The 21,183-nt window shown below is 44.2% G+C and overlaps 1 protein-coding gene across 1 annotated transcript in view; it reads right to left on the reverse strand.

Annotated features, from left to right (window-relative positions):
- The window catches only part of CAST (calpastatin), a 101,540-nt gene that overhangs the window by 60,301 nt on the left and 20,056 nt on the right, over window positions 1-21,183 (reverse strand). The window contains exon 3 of the mRNA XM_086629840.1: window positions 10,841-11,004. Within this exon, the coding sequence (XP_086485966.1) occupies window positions 10,841-11,004 (164 nt within the window). The remainder of the gene's footprint in view (window positions 1-10,840; window positions 11,005-21,183) is intronic.

Genomic DNA, 21,183 nt, shown 5'->3' on the forward strand with positions numbered 1-21,183 from the left:
AGCCTCCCACATCAGGACAGGGAACAAAAGCTTTTCAACAACCTTTTTGTGTATTTCCACTACTATCATCAGGTAATCTGTATGCAACACTATATTTTCCTTAATTTGCCCTTTAATAGTTCATCCTTTCCTTTTCTTTCTTCTCCATGAAATTAATTCGAATTCCTTCTACATGACTAACAAGTAGGTATCTGCTCTGCACCTTCGTATTAGTCACCCTAGTCCCTTCCCATATAATCAACACGCATTTACCTGAGTCCTCCCTTCCTCTCCTCTGAAGATTCCTAGCAAGCCTTTTTTCTTCCCAAGTCCCACCACAGCAACACAACTACAACCTGCAGAGATTAGGGAAAACCCCTCCAAAGAAACCAGCTGCTGCTGCTTCTTGCTATGCTGTCCAGCCGGATGGCAGTAACCAGCAGGAACCAGCAGACGAGGAGTTTAAACGCTCACTGGGGAAGAAGAGTAAGACTGGGGACAGGAAACAGCGTAATGCACGGCTGCTGATCAGTGGCTGCGGAGAATGCCGAGCCATCCCCTCCGAAAACACTTGGGTGGATTTCAGGAGGAAAGCCCTGTCCTGGAGAGCTGGAGGGAGGCAGGGAGAAGGATGGTGGGGAGCATAGGGCACCCTCCCGCAGAGCACCGCAGGGCTGTACCACCGTCATCCGCGGTCTCCCTCGGGGCACAGTGCACCTCGCTTCATCCTCAGCTCTTTTCGCCTCAATTCCCCACTACGCAGGGCCTCCAGTTTTCCAGTCTCTTCCTCGAAAGAGCCGCTACAAAGAGGAAGGGGGGGGTCCTTGTCCTTCCCCGCTTGCTGGCGTTCGGGGTCTGTAACCACACCGAGCCCCGCGGAGGGACGACGCGAGCAGCCGCCGCCGTCCACCCCCCGTTCGGCAGCCCCCCCGCAGAGGGCTATCGCCCGCCGACTCCGGGTACGGCGGGTCCTTCTGTATTCCTCTGCCGCGGGCCGTGTGCCGCGGCCCGGCGGTCGGACTGCAGAGGGGATGAAGCAACGCCGGGACGCGTGTCGGGCGTGGGGGTAAACACTAAACCGCTGCCCAGCAACCGGCGCAACAACCGCCCGGCAGCCCCGCGGCGGCGGCGGCGGCAGCGGCAGCGCGGGCGGGCACGCCCCGCTCGCACCCGGCGGTGGGGAACCCGCCCGGGGGCCCGGGCCGAGCACCCCCGCACGCTGCCGAGCAGAACGGCGAGAACGGGGAGAGGCCGACCCGGCCCGGAGGCCGGGGCTCGGCGAAGAAAGGCAGGCGCTCCCCCAGAGAGAGCGAAGGTTTTGCTGCGTTTATGACAGACGTCCTGGAGGGCAGAGACGGCAGCGGGCGGAAAAATGAGCGTCACCGGCGCTGACGCCTTTTCCTCCTGCGGCTGCACCCCCTGGGTCCTGCCCGGACGGAGGTGCGGGTGTTGGAGGATGCCGTGCTGGCCCTGCTCCCGACCCGCGGCGAAGGTCTCCTGGGAGCGAGGGGGCAGCCGGGGGTCCCGGCCTGGGGGATCGCGGCTGCACGGCTCTTCAGAGCGCACCTCTGCGAGCGGGGAGAGGAGGCAAGCTCCTCGGCAAAGGGAGCGGAGATGCTCCCGGCAGAGGAGCTCAGCGACAGCACCAGACCCCCACCACCACCGAAGAGGCTGGAAAGACAGAGGCGAGGTTACAGGATAACACTGATTCAGGGAAAAATGCTACCTGGCAATGTCCTCAACCCAACCCTGCTGGCAGAGCTGCCCGATGACAGGCAGCACAACGGCGGCAGGGTCACAGCCCCAGTGCTTAGCAGCCCGCCCGGCAAGCAGGACAGGCACGGACAGACAGACAAGCACAGCAACTGACCAACGGACCTCAGATGCCCTTGGCCATGAGTTAGAGGATGGCTTTCCAGGAAGGACTGACGAAGAGACTTTGGGTCTGATTTGTTAAGAGAAGAAATACCTTTAGAAACTCATTAGACAAATTATCGGGACAGTCTTCATGCTACTGTTGAAAAAGCCCAAAAGTGCATTAGTAAAACAAACCAAAACAGCATACCAAGAACTTGTTATCTAGTCTCACTGCGTGTACCCCAGAAACATGGAAGTTAAAGTGCAATAGGAGAAGAAAACAAAGAAAGTAAAGGTAACAAACATCGCAAGAAAAATCATTTTAGCTATTCAGGGAACTGGATGCAAACACCTATTTGGGAAAGTAAAACAGCAGGTGAAGAAATCCATGAGAGCTCTCCATACAGAAAGCTGGAAATCACTGCAACTACCCCATACACAATGCAGCAAGAGCTATCGTTAACTAAAATATAAATTCTGGAAATTCATGGAGAAGATTTCTCAGACTGCAGAAGGTCATTGCCCACCCTTAGAAAGGAGCAGCTGGGTAACAAGGCAGAAATCACCTAGCTTCAAAAACGGAAGAGATGCTGAAAACATTTACCAAGCAACCAATTCAGAAACATTTAGGTGGTAACAAGAATAAACAAGAATCAACAGATTGGTCAAGAATAAGGCCTGTAAAGATAGTGCAACACTCAGTACACTCAGACATGAAATAAGCATGACAGATAATAGGGAGTGAACCTCCAGAGGACATGCTGTCACTGGAACTTCTTACAGGACTTGAGGTGACATTTTCTCAAATGAAACAGGGAAGTTACCACTTAACGCTCGGGTACAAGCTTGCTCTCGGCCAACTTCCAGCCTGAACATTTCAAAGAGCTCCTGAAGGGCTCTCCAAGAGGCTGGTGGTAAGCTGAAGGAGATCAGATGCAACAACACCATAAAACCCCAAAAGCTAGGCAGGCAGCAAAACTGAGAAAAATACATAAGGTTACAATGCCACAGGCCGAGATACTCTTGCCAAACCCAAGATAAAAATCTGTTACCATGACAACATAAATATAAACATAACATATGGGAACTACTTTCTATCTTTCTGGCTTGAGGTCCTCTAGGTCAAGTGTTAGGACAGTTTTGGCCATCACACTGCAGTACAGACGAATAAAGAAAGATCTGAGGGCAAGTTCAGGAAGAAAAAAATTAAGAAAAAGGATGTATGAGGGACTTGCTGACAGGAAAAGCAAGACAGCACCTATCTTTTGTCCTCTGGTTGGTGAGCCAAAGAATCTCTCAAGTCAGAGCGCAAAGATCTTCCTTCCTGGGAGAAGAGCTGCTCCATGGCAGAGGCTACCTAGATGGACCAGTCACTTCCATCCCCAGCAGCCTTTGGGCCAGCTTATATAAATATTTTCCGAGTGATCTAGCTGTACACAGTCTAGGACAGAGGACTGAAGGACCAACCGAGTACTCTTTTGGGCTTACACACCTTACATATGCATGAGTTCGGACTCTGTCATGGTTTAATCCAGCAAGCAACTAAATGCCATGAAGCTGCTCGCTCACCCTCCCTCACCCCCAGAGGAATGGGGAAGGGAATTAAAGGGGAAAAGGGAAGGAGACTTGTGGGTTGAAATAAGAACAATTTTTATCATTATTATACCAATAACAACAAAAATAATGCTAATAATTATACAAATTTAAAGGCAATAATGATACAATAATAATATATGAATATATATACTGATAATAATATATACAAACAAGTGACACACAGTGCAATAGCTCACCACCTGGTGACCAACACCTCTCCTGTTCCAGTAAATGTTCCCGAAACTGCTAAGTCCCAACACTGCAATCCTGGACAAGGGAGAGGCCAGGTGGGAGGGGGAGGATGGGACTGAGAGAGTTCTATCGAAGAGAAATCTAAACTTCCCAGCCCACCCTCATGTCTATACATCTCTATACATTGCATGACATGGAATACTGCATTGCCCAGTTTGGCCCTCAATCCTAAATCTAAGTTCAACTCAGAGGGGGAGTTGTGGAGCCTTTGTCCCAGCCATGCTCCCCGCAAGCCTGCTGTGCTCCTGCACACCAGCAAAACACGGGAAGCTGAAAGGTCCTTGATGTCTCAGTACCAACCATGAACATCAGCGTGCTACCAACGTTCTTCTCATAACAAATGCCAGACTAAATCCAGAACACAGAGCTCTTCTAGCTGCTAAAAAGAAAACTCACTCTGCCGCAGTCAGAACCAGGACAGACTGCTTCTCAGCCTTAGAGCTAACATCAACTTTCTTATCTCAGTATTACTAACTGACAGGGTTACTTCAATAAATCTGCGTAATGTGAGGCAAAACCTAATTTACCTGAGTACATGAATGGCTCTGTTATTACGCCGTAATTAGCAGTGGTTGTAAGATGTGGGCAGCAAATGCTCTTCAGAGAGTTATTGTGAGAAATAATGGGTTATTTCTGTTAAGTGTATAATACCGCTTGAGCTGTCACAGGTTGGCTCTCCCACTTGCTCTGACGGCATGTGGAAATGGCTCCGCGACCCTCACCTCTCCAGACACACAAGGCAGCCAGCGGCCAGGCCACAGATGGCACCGAGGGGCCGTTTCAGCATCTCACAATGTGCTTCGGAACGTTGCTAGCAAAGCCGTGCGGTCTTCCAAATACACGTGTGCTGGAGAATCGATACTGCGATCTGCGGCATAAACAAAATCCCCCTAATTCTCCATTAAGCCGAGTGGAGTGGCAAGAGATAACCTGAGCCAGCATCTCTGTTTATGTACAAATATATACTTAAAAATATATAAACATATATGTTTAAAGTTACACAGCAGGTAAGATATGCAGTGATTTAAAACTGGAAGAAATGTACCACTGAAACTGCCTCTTTATATAAATTTTATTTTTACAGTATCTATAGTAGATGAATTAAAAAATACAAATTTAAGTGCGTCTGTGTCATTTTCCATCCCCAGTAATTCTGCAAAGATCCTATTACTTTGCAACTACTGTTCTTATACATACTTCCTCTACTAAGTTGTTAAGAAAAACAATGTCTTTTTACAAGAAAGACAAAAAAAACCCACACAACCTGGAGAACAGTATTTTTTTTCCAAGATTTCAGGCTCTCAGTTAATTTTGTGGAGATTTAATATTAAAAACTTAATGAAACTGAACAGCAGGATATAGGTTTCCAGTTAGTACCCGTACAGTACTCCAACACTGGTATATTTATATAAAACATTCTTACTATATATGCTGCTATGTTGTCCTGTTGTGACGAGTTTCTTTGCAGAAGTAATCAGCATGATTTCTTTTCTAAACAATTTACATTGCGGTTTCCAATGACTGACTTTGCCAAACGTGACTACTGGCATGCGTCTTTCATTTCTAAAGTCTATTATCATCGTTGAAACTCACAAACATTGCATGTTATAAGCAAAGCCTACAGCCCGTGTCAGTTACTGAGGGGGGGGGTGGGGGTGGGGGGGAAATCTTACTTACAGTTACTTCTGTAGTGAAATTCTAATTCAATGTAGAATTCTTTGCTAATGTTGTTACTGTGATGTCACTGAGCTCTTTACAGCCCTGACTCAGCAAAGCCCCCCAGCTTTGCACTGGTTGCCATAAAGCAAACCAAACCAAACAGGATTTAATATGTAAGCACTAAGACTCATTTGAATATGCACTTTGTTGAATTCATGCTTTTGCGGTTGAATTCTTCAATATACGTGGTTTTAAATATCCATCTTTAAAAAAAAAGACAACAACAAAACAAACCAAAAACGACAACGATGACAACAACAATAACAACAAAAAAACACAACCCAATCTGTAGGGATGCTTCCTGTGCTTTTAACATTCATAAACTCAGCTGGTGTGAATATAGCCTAAAAATATGTAAAAACTATTACTATTATTTAGTTCAAATTTCCACGACTTGACAAAGATAACAACAAAAGTAATTTTAGAGACAAACTGACTCCCCCTTTGAGCTAGGAAACTTGGAAATAAGATTTGCTCTGTTCAAACATGCACTCACAGTTCAGAGCAAACGTGAAGAATCAACTGAAGTAGAGCCAAAGGATATTCATCTGCAGAGGACAGACAAACCTCAACACCTAAATATGCTGGGCGTCAAAACGAAACTGCATTGAGACTCTTGCTACAGACGCTGCCTGGAGAAGGGCTGGTGCGCGGAGACGAGCGCGTGGAGGCGTATGCACGGAACCCAACCATCAGGAGAGCCTCAACAGGACATTCCTGCCTGAAGTGTTCTGGAGCTCTCCAGAAGTGGATCTGCCATCTGACAACCTTCAAACTCCACACACACTCTCCTCATAAATGACAGTAAAACTAATAACAAATCGTGGGATTATGTCAGTGCTTATCTTCCAGACCAGAAAGTCAGCTGTAATAAATCAGAGACAAAACCCAAAGACCACCAGTAAAACAGGACTAAGCCTCTCCGCAAAACTCAATTCAAAAGACGATCCGCATCACTATTGTGGAAGATTAACCCTGAACTCTTACTCCTCTGCAATTTTCTGACTGCACAGAGTAAGTATTCACAACAAAGACTGGTCTATACCCAGGAGCAAGATCAACCATCATTTAGAGATGCTAAAAGAGCAGGAAATACACAGATCAATTTGCTCATGAAACAAAAACATGACAAATCTTTTGAAGGGACTGGTTTGAATCAAGAAACTGAAAAGCTGATTAGCTCATGAACCATTTTTACCGCCTCAAGTGCTGCTAAATTTATTGATGAGTGCAGCACACTGAACCAGGCAGCTTTTTTTAACACAGACTCACACTTACTGTTTTCTTCTATTTTGATTACTAAAATAAAATCTCTAACATTTTGGTGCAGAAAACACACCTAGTGATACTTAATCACCGAATTTTATGTATTAGCTAAGGCTGAATAACCATACTACTCAAATTCAAAGCAACAGGTTTTTAAGCAGTGTTTTTTGAGATAACCTACTTGCATTTGAATTTAGTCACATTAAATCACGTGCATCAAACGCAATCTGTGAATAAGATCACTACTATGTCTACCACAATGAAGAACAAGGGCTTCACACCACTTAGGAACTAACTGATCTGTCAAACCGCCTTTAGGTGAGACGTCTGTTTAAAGATTTCTGGCTTTCAGCAACCAACATCAAGTACAAAGCTTAATACTGGTATGTTTGTTCTTCGTTATTTTAGTAACTGTTAAGTCACTATTAAGATTCTGAAACAGCTTTCTGCTTTAACAAAAACAACTGAGGGCAGTGAATGACAACTGACTTTAAATAATTTCTGTATCATTTGACTCTCTTTTTCTTAAACTTCCAGCACCTCAGTTTATACTTGCTTACACTCAGGAAGTTAGGGATATGTAGAAAAATTCAGAACTATGTCACAGCTGATGGTAAGAAGCACTGTGTGTTCATTTGTTAGGATCTCCTACTGTGTCTAATGCTTCACAATTTCTTTTTGTTTGGTTGTTTATTTGTTGTGGAAGCACAGGAAAAGAGTTTGCTAGCTGGTCAGAGCCTGCACAATACCTAAACATGAAGAATATTTACATACACGGAGTTCAATTGCTGGCAAAAGACATTATTTAGACCTAAGTATGTAGCATGGCTACTGCTCCACAATCCTTGCTATACAAGGACAACTTCTATTTAATGTCCTTTCATGATTACAGCAAGCAATCTGGAAAGGAAGCCAGTACATGACGAGCAGGGTAACAGAGTTCATCTGCTGCCTTCAGATTTTGCGTGTATGCAAACAGACCACCACTTTAATATTCCAGGCTAAGCACTCCTTGTTTCTTTTACATGGAGTTAGAAGCCTGGTTTTGTACCCAGACTGTACGTCTCCAGCATCAAACGGAAGCTTTGATTCACTGGAAAAGTTTTCCATCCCACAGCATCAGGCAAGTAAAAGCATTTTATCTTCAAACTTACTTTTCATTGTCAAAGATGTTCATTTTAATATCATTTTGATGAGAAGTGATGTCAGTATTTCCACTTGATCACTGAATGGGTTACTTAACTTGAAAGTTCCCTCAGGTATGCATGGAGAAACACTCAGAAAAGCCATACTTTTGAGCACCAAGTAAAACTACTCACTGGGCATACAGAAGTGTCATGAAAAGAGTTCTGACATCAATAACTTGTTTTACACTCCCCATTCTTACTTCTTAAAATGTGCTGTTTGGTTACCTGCTTTTGGAAACTTTCTGTTTCCACAACAATAAATTCTGCAAGTTGGCACATACTGGAATTTCATTTTCATTCAGTCATATTCAAATATTAGAAGCAGTGCAGCGGTACTGTCACCGCTCTTCTCAGGTTCCCACTCTGCACAACAGAGCATTGCAGTAACATATGAGCTGGTCACTGCAGCAGAGCTCTCCTTTTTTGTAGACAGTTCAAAAATCCCCTTTTCAGCTCTTTGTCCTGCAGAAAGTTAGTCTCTAGCTGTAATTATACAGGAACTGTTTCCGTTTCTGCTTGTTGTTTTAAACACCAGAATGTTCCAAAGCTATCTGCAACAGCAAACTGCCAGCTGATAAGAAAACAGCAGGAAAACACGCGATTAGGTGCCAGCCACATGCCACGCAGAGCTGCTGAGCTCAGCCAGGATTTGTGTTGCTCGTCTGTGGTATCACCGAGGGACAGCACGCAAAGCCCTTCTCAGCAGAGCTGGAACAGAAAACGATGAATTACAACCAGAAGGAGTATTCTTTAAACAGGGGTTTAAAGAGATATAAACATTATGTAAAAGAGGACTTCATCTTAAGACTGAAGATCTCTGAGGTTATGAGCTCGGTTATTTTTATCACAATAATCGAACTAGGCAATACTCAAAATGGGTGGCTGGTGGTCACGAGAGCCAGTGAGCGATACTCTGAATTAGAAATTGGATAGTTCACCCCCGGGATGCAGAAACAAAATGTTATTTACAAAGCCACATGAACTGATACATACATTGTCACAATGGTCTTGGCTACCAAAATGAGCAGAAAATAAGACAGGAGGATAAACAAAAAGTCACCAAGTTGGGGAATTTTAATAGAATTCTGGTTTTAAAATATAATTTAAGGATAACACTGCATAATCTATGGGGGAGGCATTGGGTTTTTTCCTTAGATCATTTTAGAAAAACTCAACATTGTTTTACTATTCCCACTTAAAAAGAGCCAGACTGGGGCATTTCTTGCTTCAGCATTGCCTCTTAACTCAGTATCTCTCAAAATTGTTTCAGAAGGGCCTTCTGCATGCTCTGGAGGAATAAGCACATTATTGTTCAATTAAAAAATATTAAACCTCCACTGTCATGAGGCCTTGTCCTGCCTCACAGAGGCTTCCTTCCTGAGGATCAAAAATGTTAATATCTAGTCAGTTCAAGCACTTTTACTAAGCAAGGCACAAAGGCAGGCACAGAGCTGATGTCTTCCCGAAGCAGGAATGTTTCTGAGCCTTAAAGAGCTCCCAAGGAGCTCCCAAGGCCATCGGCCTCCCTGTGAGGCTCTTCTTTTGGCAGAAAAGAGGCTGGATAAAGTCCCAAGCTTTTTTGAGTGCAGGTTTTTTTTCCTCAAGAGAACAAGAGCAGAAACAATGAGAATGAACACGCTGAAGACCAACTCACTGAAAAAAGCGGTTCCTTTACTTTCTGGAGACAGAGGTTTCTCCTCCCCCACTTTCTCAGTCCTCCCAGAGCCATCACCTTCAGGGCAACACGGCTTTGCCCACATTTCAAACTGGGAGTGCCTGCTTAAGGTACAAAGCTCCAGAACTAGAGCGGTGAGAACACTGGCCAAGGGACCCGTCCCTGACACCCCGATATCAGGAACAGAATTTTCTGCGAGCTCTACATACCCCACATATCTAATCGCTCCAATAAAAAAAAAAAAAAAAGGCATAATTTATACAAGAGGCTGACAGAAACAAATACATTAGTCTAGAAAAAAAAAAATCTCTTATGTAGAAGAAATTATTATCTAATATGTTCTATGTCAATTAAAAAAACACAATATTGAGAAAACTAATCGTCAAAATACGGTAACAGCTCAAGAACCCAGCAGAGGTCTCTGCCATGTTCAAGAACTCTGTATTACTTAACACACTATTTTCACTTTCTCCAAAGAAGAAAAGGGAAAGGGGGATGATAATAATACTGTCACTTGTCACATGAAGATAGATCCTGTTTTCTGTTTGGTTTTGGACCAAACTGAAAACACTCATGGTTATGGATCAGCAGTTTTAGTTTACAGTGACTATAATCAAATAGTGGCATAACCTAAGCAACATCTACCTATTCAATTTCTACTACTTCAAAACCAACAGTTAATATACAATTTATTGAAAAAAAAACTTTTTTCCCATGTTTGCGGTACCTGGTATTTTAGCATCTTTTAGGTATCAAGTATAATAAACTCTTGTTGTCAACATGTTATTGATGTCCTAAGCACACTGTAACCAAGAAGCTGCTCTTACAGATCCCCACACCCTGACTACGCCATATTCTGTATGTGCCACAGGCATACTAAGCTCTGCGTTTGTATTAAAAAAAAATTACGTATGTTTTTTAAGCAATAACCATGTGGGCTGTGAGCAATTAAAAAACAAAACAAAACAAAACAACAAACAACACAGAATAACTTAGACACTACTTTAAAAGTCTACTCGTCCTTTTCCCTGTCTTCTTCAAGACTGTTCATGTCACGCAAACCACTTGTTGCACAATGTGTAAAACACGCAGTCTTACACGGCGTATAAACAGACTGTTCCCAACATATCAAAATAATTTTGAAACCCAACTCACTACACACAGCTAGCTCTGGAGTGCTTCCAGCCTGCACGACAGGACGACGTCAGGAGTCGGCAGCTTGTGTTACATCAGCCTACAAAATTCCCGGAAGAGACGAGAAGGGTCAAAAAAACCCCAAAAAGAGGTAGTAGGAAAGCAAAGCCAGTACACTTAGCTCACTCACTCGGTGCAGCGTGCTCCCTGTTTGCAGCAGGAACGTCAGGATACGGCTGCTTTTCGCCGCAGCAGGCTGTGGTTTCGGTTTTCGGGAGGTGCCGACGAGCCGGAGCGCCGAGCGCGGTGCTCCCCACCCAGCAGGCACGGCCGCCCCACCTCCGGCACAGCCAGGGAACCGGTACCGGCGCCCGCGCCCGCGGAGGAACCGAGATACGCAGGTTCAGACCTCGACAGCGCTGAGGCGGAGACGTGCGCGGGAGCTCTGCCCTCCGACGAGCAAACCTCATCTCCTGCTTCCGAGGTCGCCTCCGGACGTGGCTGGACCGGGTTCCCCAGCAGACACGGCTGCCACCGGGCCGGCAGCACCCGGAGCCAGGCGGCAGAGGCAGGGGCGAGACGCCCGCAGCAAGGCGCAACGCGGAGACGGAGCTACTTTTTGCCTATGGAAAGCAGGATTCGTCTCTTCACCTTCTGACTTAGTAACACCGGTGGTGAGGGAAGGCACCTGCTCATTTCCCCTCAAAATGGCTCGTATTTTTATTATAAGTTCATGGGACATCCCCTCCCTAAATTCAGACTGATTATCCTGACTCCCTGAGTACATAAATGTTATGAACCAAAAGAAACAGAGATGGTTGGACCAGTTAAGGCCACTGGAACTTGACTGATTAGGACTAGTTTTAAGCATAAAAAATCCAAATAATATATATATAATATATTAATTTAGAAGTGAAAAGGTGCAGCTGGAAGCTTCTTGAAATATCAGTAGTGACCTGCTCTTTAATTTTTAAATTATTTTTTTTCTGTAGAATCAAATTCTCAATACCTGTATTCTCTTTTTTCCATATGTTTGTTTTCACAGAAAGAGTCCCCACACAACTAACAAACCGTTTTAACCATTTTTTCCATAACAGCCTCCATGCCTCCCCTTATCTCAAGGGAACACAAAAGAAACATCAGACCGAGAAGGGAAGTAGAAAGGGGAAAATGCCCCAAGGTACCACACAGACTAACGAGGAAAATATACTGTTTTTTGAGTGAAGTAGAGAATTTTTTTTGTGAAATGATTGTGTTATTTTGATCACTGCATAGCTTTACAAGCTGCAACTTTTGCCAAGGTTTCCAGATCAGAGGCTTCTTTTACAGCCCTACTTTTCAAAAAGATCACCTCTGGTGACAGACACCGCATCCCGTAACGTCACACAAAGCCAGCTCTTCCACGCAGGAGGCAGCTTCTGTACTTCTACAGCTTCCCATTTTTAATGTTTTGGTCTATTCTTAGCATGCCTCTGCTACCAAAAAAAAACAGCACTGTTTTCCGCATGGACACAGTTCTCACAATTTTCACGTGCAGGGCTACACGCTGGCAACAGCTCTGAGAGCAACTTGGAGGAACAGCCCCATGATTTGCTACCATCTTGCTGCAAAACACCTATAAATTGAGGATCTGTGTGCCACAACACGTCGACTCTAAAAAGAACATAAAAAGGAAGTTCCCAGTCCATTTAAATATTTTTCTGAATAATGGCAAAATTTAGAGATAGACTTTTCAACCTTACCAATACGACTGGTAACTTAGGAATAAATTTACACATTTCCATGGACATTCCCAATCGGTACTGTGACTTCAGATGCCTTCTACTCAAAAACACCCTCCTTCACAATAAGGTGTCTGTGCAAAGCTCACAAAATAAAAATCTGGTGACAGTTAAGTAAGGTATGTAGCAGCAAAAAACATTCCAGCAAATATACTGACAGCAGGAATAACTTTTGATGATCTAGATAAACTCGTGACAGAAGTTTCAGCCTGCTGTAGAAACAGTAGTGACTTTACACAAAGATATTTAGTTATTGCTCTTTTTTTCTTCTTGTTTTCCTGTCTGTTGCACAAGAAAGCAGACTGAATCCCCCTTTAAAACAGTGTTAATTTCCGTAACAGCTGAAAGTAGCTAACAAATTTCTTAAGATCAGGAAGCTTCCTCTGAAAATATTCAAGATCAGCCAAGGCTGAAATAAACATAAATCTTTACTGAATTTCCGCTGCTGTTAAATTCTTCCAGCACTAATTCAATAAATTGTCCATGAAAGGAATATGGACAAAGATTATCACTTCACTAAGCTACAGCAGCCAGTGACAAAATAATTACTCATTAAGAGCTCACTAAAAGCAGTACCAAAAGCCTGTTACATAAAAAGCTGCAAAACTTCATTTGATGTCAATAGAACTACCATATAAGAACACAAAGGTCCAAGAAAGATAGCTGTATCCCAGCTGTGTTCAAATATTAGTGCCTTCTATTAATAGCTATGATTGAACACTGAGCTATAAATCGGCTTTCCTGTTGGCTATATAATTGGCAGAAACAATTTTAAAAGCTGTAAAAGAAAACACGGCAGTGCTCAGTGCTAGCAGGGTACCTTCTGCAGAGGAAGGAGGTTAGTTTAGTTTTTCCTCTTTACTGCTGCCTGGTAATAAGGGTAGCAACGACCTCCCGGTTTGTGAACCTTGGCAGTTAATGTGTATGTGGAAGAGGCTGCTCACAAGCAACCAGCCAATAGTCCTGAAGATCATAACCTTACTTGAATCTGACTTTTCACTCCATTTATCTGACAGGGTCCTTATCGAAAGGCATGTGTTTACTGAAGAGACGCTGGTACAAAATAAGTGTCACATGGGACTTCACATCAAAAACGAAAGAAAGGCTTGTGATACAAAGTAGTCAGAACATCTGTTTCAGTTAATTATCTTTATATTATTCATTTTAATTTGAGTCGTACCAAAACCGAACACATCAAGGTTGTCAATTCAAGTTCCTAGGTGCCCTTAACACAGAGAACACAAAAGTCATGCAGATATAAAAGCAAGGAGACAAAAGAAGCAGCATTTATTCCAGACACATGTGCAGCTGAATAAAATCCCTGTAAGCAGACACGGAGCAGAAGCAGTGAGTAAATACTGTCTGCAATGCCAGGAACTTCAAAGTGAAACAATAAAGAACACGGGGATAAAATTAAGACACACAGAATGATGCTTCAGATACACAGTGCGATGAAAACAAAGCCAGACAGAGAAGTGCTTGCTTTTGGGAGTAAGTAGCCCACGTTACAGGATACCATCACAGGAAAATTAAACTACCCATGTATTAGCCAGGCAATAAGCAATGACAAGCATTCATCACACCAAGTCCTGTGTTTTAAACTCAGAAATACAGGCGACCCAAGAAGAATATAAGCCATCAGTTATTATTACTTATTAAATAAAGGAAAAATTACGTAAGTCACAATACAGAGGCAGCAAAAAACCCTCTGGCTATTAAATTTAGAGTAAGTAATTTCACTACAGGGTAAAAGTAGGTTTAAAAAAATGAACAGCTATACCTGGAGCAACTTAACTGCCCCACCTCATCCACCTCTTCAAAGAAGTCAGACATTTATCTGGGATAAGGTACATTAATGAAAAGCATTATTGACCAACAAAATGATTAAGGAATCCAAAGAGATTTTGCATGCAGGACACATTAAAGCTCCAGCAAGGCAAAAAAATCAAGGAAGAAACAGGAGTCCCTAAGTTGTCTAAAAACTACTGGAATGGTTTTGATTGCATGAAAAGATTTGATGTTTTTGCAGCAGAAAAGAAAAGGCTGCCTTGCCTTTTCAATAAATTTGCGAGTTTTGCTCTATTTTAAATAAAACTATAGGATCACAAGAGATTGTTAAAATTAAAAGATATAATTAAAAGAAGGTTTAGCCTAACTGAAGAAAGGTAGTCATGGCTGAGGGGGAAGTAAAAAGGTTAAATTTAAAATTGCTATTGATCAAGAGTCAATATTAGACGGCATGAGGCAAGTATTCTTATAGTACATAGTCTTTACAAATAAATATTCTGAATGTCACAGAAACTGGAGAAGCACGAAGTACTGAATAAAATACATAGTCTCAGTTGTCATAACCTAATATAAAGCAATTCCTGGCAATTACATTACGCCGCATTCTCTTCATGACACTACCTTCCTGTTCTTATGCTTAATAGCATCACTGAAAATTGTATCTTGCACACTTAATGTGAAAGATACACTTACAATAGAAAAAACACATACACAAAAAAAGACAGTGTAAAAACAGCAACAAAAAAGATGTATGTGTTAGTTGCAAATTAGATGTGAGCTTCCATGGGGCTGTGCTGCTGGCGGGTGGTATGCAGAAAGATTATACTCTAGACTGTCCCACGCTGTACAGCTGTCATGGAAACTACATATGGACTAGTACATCCAGCTTAACGAGCAGGAGAAAGGCCCTGGCAAACTGCAAGGAACAGAAAGAAAAGCAACAAAAACACTGTGCTGTCTTTAGTGATAGGGAAAAGCATTGGAAGAAAGGGACAACACAGCTTATGTCCTTGTGTCCTCCTTCATTGAGTAGAAAAGAAAAATAATTTTTAGGTAGCACAGAAGTATCTTTAGGAGTATTACTTTACAAAAGCATTGAGTAAGAAAGTGAAAAATCCCATTCAAAAGCAGAAACACTTCCTGCCAATAGGATCTTTCAAACGATGATGTATCTTCAGATATGGAATATTGTGGTGAATACACTTGACTCCTCACTGTACTTTGGTTCAGGCTGACTAAGGAGCAACAGCCCTCACATCCTTGGGGTGAACCTGTGAGCTGAAAGCACCTGGCTCACATACAAGGGGAGTGAAGGTGTCTTGAAAAATATTTCAAAAGGTTTTTTGGAAACCCAAAAGTGCAAGATAAAGAAAGCACAGAACAAGATACCACAGCTAAAACAAAGACATCTATCTTGTGTGTAGTACTGATTAGCAGCCAACTACTTCACCCTCTAAATATTACCATCGGAATGGGCCCAATTTGAGCTCTCCCTGAATTACAGCTGGACTGCATGCCAGGTGATTCTCCTCTCGAGCAGGGATGTTCTCAAGGTTAGAGACTCCTTACCTAAGACTAAGAGACCCTTCCTTACCCAAGGCAGAGAGAGCCCTTACCTGCGACACATCTTCAGTAAGTTACCAAGAGCATGCTGGATTAATACTGTGCAACATTACTAATCCATGCAGCTACTCAATATTATTATAAACGTTGTATGGATAATGCCATTAGACATAAACCATTGACCAAGTCTGAGAGTAAAGCTGGTTCCAGTTGCACCTGGTCTCTAGAAAGAGTTTAGAAAGCAAGGAGGTCCACTAAACCTTGTGGCCCAACAAGAGAGTCCTCCTTATTCTTTGCGTCTCTAGTCTTTCTGTGAATCATTATAACTTGATTCTAGCTCAATTTTCCTTTGTATGTTTCTTCTGTGCAGTAATTAATAAGGTGAACCTTGCCATCAAACTTACTGAACCTTGTCAAACCACCGTTAAACTTTGTCGAATTCCATCGAACTTACTTAACTATGTCAAATTATTATTTTACCTCAATGTAACACATTGCTGCTTCTCTCTTTTGAGCAAGATGCACCACACTCATCCGTGACAAACACGCACCTAACAGTGATTATCAACTACAGCCATCAGTTCACATGTGACCACCATCAGAGAGTGTAGTTTCAACACCCTATTTCAACACTCTGCAAGACCAGAGCGTGCCCAATGTGATCCCTACTTCTCCTCAGGGCACATCAACAGCACTCCAAGATGCAAGCCAACTTTATAACACCTATTACACTAACTTCCTGAATGACTGAACTGCTCGTGGGGCTATGAAAGCAAAGACAGTCACCAGTGCTTTGCTCTCATCAGATCCCGCTGCGTAAACAGAACTCAAACATACGAACAAAACCTAAGGGTGAAAAAAGAACCATAGCCCTGTAAGTCAAATGAAGTTTGCCACTGATATCAATGGGACCAAGTTTTTTAAAAATAACTAGGAGACTAACACACAACATGTAACAGGGGAGAATATTACCAAGTCTATCTCCTCAAGAAGTCAATGCTGGCAATCTGCTGACCTGCATTCCTCTTCCACTTCAATTCACTACAATTTCTAGCAAGATATGAAAAGCATCTTTGTGTTGCTGAATGCTGGCAACTGGCAAACAAATCGTTTTCTACCCCATTGCAGAGGATAAAGTCTTATCATCTTCGCTTTTAGAAGAGACCATTTCCTTAAGTATGCCTTACCTTAACAGCAGAAGGTGCTCCACTTGTTTGTGCTTTGGGAGGCTGACTGACATTAGCACTTGCTGGTTTCTTCTATAAAATAAAAGAAAGACATAACAAATGTCAGAAAAGTTGATGAAGAAAACTAAGTAAAACTGTAAGCAAACAACCCAAAAAGTATTTTAAAAAAAGGTACACTAAAAAATGCCCATTAGAACATTTTATGCAGGGCAAGGCATCCAAACATAAACTCTCCTATGTATCTTTAATTCACGCAGACTCATTCATAGATTTCATGGATTTCTAGGTTGGAAAAGACCTTAGAGATCATCCAGTCCAACCGTCCCTAATCTCCCATTAAACCATATCCCTAAGTAGTTCATCCACCCTTTTCTTAAACACATTCAGGGATGGGGACTCAACCACCTCCCTGGGCAGCCTATTCCAGTGGCTGACAACCCTTTCAGAGAAGAAATACTTTCTAACGTCCAACCTGAATCTCCCCTGACTAAGCTTATACCCACTTCCTCTTGTTCTATCACCCATCACTAATGTAAAGAGCCCTTCCCCTACCTCCCCACCATCCCTTCTCAAGTATTTGTAAGCCGTAATCAGGTCTCCCCTCAGCCTCCTCTTCTCCAGGCTAAACAGCCCCAACTCCCTTAGCTGCTCCCCATAAGTTTTATTTTCCAGCCCCTTGACCAGTTTAGTCGCCCTTCTTTGGACCTGCTCCAGAAGCTCAGTATCTCTCTTAAAGCGAGGGGCCCAAAACTGGACACAATATTCCAGGTGCGGCCTCACCAGTGCCAAGCACAGGGGCAGGATCACTTCCCATCTGCCCAACCCAGAATAAGCTGAGCTCTCGCCTACTGTTTTATGAACGATATATAAATCTGTGCTATTTCCTGTGGCAGTGTCGTGGGTTAGGCCGCTCTGGCAACCAAACCCTACACAGTCACTCACTCACCCTCCCCCATCCCCAGGGATGAGGGATAGAATCAAAGAAGAAAAAGAAAAGAGACCCGTGGGTTGAGATAAGAACAATTTACTACTACCGCTACCAATATATATATGTACGGATATGTACAAGGATAAATATATACAAACGAGTGATGTACGGTGTAATTGCTCACCACCCCTTGACCGAGGCCCGTCTCATCCCAAAGCTGCAATCCGGAAACAGATAAATCCCAATACCGCAATCCCGGATGAACAGGAGGCCCGAAATAGAGAGCAAGAGAGAGAGAAAGCACTCTGAGAGTCCGAAAGTGAGAGTCCCGGAAGGGCAAAAAGCCCTTCTTTCCGGCTGACCCTCACTTTTATACTGGGCATGACGCTGTATGATATGGAATACTAATTGGCCAGTCTGGCGTCAATCTTAAGTCCACGTACAAATCGTAAGGAGAGTCGTGGACCCCTTGTCCCGGCCATGCTCCCCTCTTATCCTGTTGTGCTCCTGCAAACTGGCAAGAACACGGCAGCTGAAAAGTCCTTGAGACCTCAGTGCCAACTACAAACATCAGTGTGCTGTTAGCATTCTTCTCAGAGCGAGCCTCTGGGTAAAACCAAAACACGGAGCTCTTCTAGCTGCTAAAAAGAAGAGCTAACTCTGTCCCAGCTAAAACCAGGACAGAGCAAATCCTTTTTAACTAACAGCTAAAGCAACAGTAACCATATATACTTTAATGAGAAGTATCAATGAAAATAAGATGGGGAAGCTACTGCTGTACAGACACAACTTGAATGACAACACGGAAGGTAACACATTAAACCTCACGCAGTGAAGCTAAGGGTGAAAGGATGGGTTTTCCAGTTATTAAGTATTCTTGCAACTGAAACAAAACCATGACATCCCCTTTGAACCTCCAATTTTCCATCGATACAATGACGTTATTAGCAAGTACCACTAAATACCGCCGCAAAAGCTCAGCGACTGCTGAAATCACATCTAATGAAGACTGGGAAAATAAGCCATTAGCAATAAACACAGAAAAAAGCATAGGATTTTTGGAGGCAGAAGATGGGTAAGGCCTACTTAATTTGTCCGATACGTGGAAGCTCAAGATTCACAACATAATTGAAGTGTTCACACTTTAATCACTCTCTACAACCTAGGAAGTCTGCAGAATGATCAAAGATTCCATCAGCAAACTTTGTATGCAAACTCAGAAGCACCAGTTTTCAACTGATGGGACACTCCGTACTGTCACAGACTGGGAGACTCAACTCAGAGACCTCTGTCCTTAAGACAACTTCCTCCTCCTGTTCTTTTTCTGATCTACCTTCAAAACTAGGAAAGCTGTACATTCAACAGTCAGCCTCCGTCCAGAGGCTGGGGCAGCGGGCCACCCCTGTGGCCATTTACCTAAGACTAACATCACAATAAGTGGAGTAACAGTACAGATTGACAAGAAGTGGGATATTTCCATCAAGGATTTCACACTTAGTATTAGCCACACTGGAAAAAATGACATCCAAGTAAGACTTCACTGTATGTTGCCAAAACCAAGTGCCATAGTGATGCTCCCTGTTAAAGGGATGTCAGGAGTGTGGCTACCTCTGCCGGATGTCCTGGCCCAAGACTCTCCACCATGGCTGCTGAAGCGCAGTCCAGTGCCCAGGGACCCGAGGTCTCTGCCTAGGCTGAGGGATGTGGTTGCAAGTTAGAATCATAGAATCATAGAATCGTTAGGGCTGGAAGGGACCTTCAAAGGTCATCTAGTCCAACCCCCCTGCAAGGAACAGGGATATCTCCAACTAGATCAGGTTGCTCAGGGCCTCATCCAACCGGGCCTTGAACGTCTCCAGGGATGGAGCATCCACCACCTCTCTGGGCAACCTGTTCCAGTGTTCTACAACTCTCATGGTAAAAAATTTTTGCCTAATATCCAACCTGAATCTACCTCCCTCTGTTTTAAAACCATTACCCCTTGTCCTATCACAACTGGCCCTCCTGAACAGCCTCTCCCCATCTTTCTTGTAGGCCCCCTTGAGGTACTGGAAGACCGCTATAAGGTCACCCCGGAGCCTCCTCTTCTCCAGGCTGAACAGCCCCAACTCTTTCAGCCTGTCCTCATAGGAAAGGTGCTCCAGCCCTCTTATCATCTTCGTGGCCCTCCTCTGGACCCTCTCCAACTGGTCCATGTCCTTCTTATGTTGGGGACTCCAGAACTGGACGCAATACTCCAAGTGAGGTCTCACGAGGGCAGAGTAGAGGGGGAGAATCACCTCCCTTGACCTGCTGGCCACGCTCCTCTTGATGCAGCCCAGGACGCGGTTGGCCTTCTGGGCCGCAAGAGCACATTGCCGGCTCATATTGAGCTTCTCGTCCACCAGAAGCTCAAGTTCAGCTGGCAGCAAAGCTGAGCACACATCCCAGAGACACGGAGACACAGACAGGACACTGACATAGCCGGCTATGCTGCTGTCAGCAGCACCCACACACAGGAACCACATCACACTGCAGCACCCACAGCCACGTCCCATCCGCTGGGGCTGGCAGAGGCGGGGGGTCCTATTGCATGCACACGCTCAGGACCCTCTGGGCTCCCGAGCAGATGCACAGCGACAGGTCCCTGAGCACCAGCATGGCCCCTCTGTCCCCCCAGCACCCCTGCCCAGACACCCCCACAGGTCCCCTGCTCACCGGCTGGTCCAGCTCTGTGCTTTATGCAAACAGCACTTGCACGCTCATCCCATGGGCACCTCATGATGTGGGTCTCCCCAGAACCAGTACAGACTCTCTGCCCCACCTGATACCCCTTGCCAGACCTGGAGCCTCCTACCACCCGCTGGCCCAAGCTGGACCTTTGCTGGTCAATACACCACACACCCCACACACACCCTCACTCCCCCAGCCACCAGCACCAGGCATTGGGCTGTGACCCCACACATCACCCCATCAGTCGGCACTGTCCCACCAACCCCCTCCACCCTCCTGGACCTGCAGGTTTCCATCCTCACTCATTGCAAAGTCCCAGTTTGCTGCAGTTTCCCAAGAGCCTATCCACTACTGCAGCTGACCTGGTTTGTTTCTGGTTGTTGCCTTCGTTGATGCTAATTTTGCAGGTCTTATGTCTCAGCACGTCTGTCTTCCTCCCTTTCCCTATCCTCCCAGCTGAGAAGATAAACATCCTCATGCTCCACGTGTCCAACTAGTGCCACTGACCAGGTTTGTTCTTACCACAGCCTCCCTCACCCTATGTCGGTCAGGTTTGTCC

Source organism: Tauraco erythrolophus, chromosome Z (assembly GCF_009769465.1).
Source record: "Tauraco erythrolophus isolate bTauEry1 chromosome Z, bTauEry1.pri, whole genome shotgun sequence".
NCBI lineage: Eukaryota > Metazoa > Chordata > Aves > Musophagiformes > Musophagidae > Tauraco > Tauraco erythrolophus.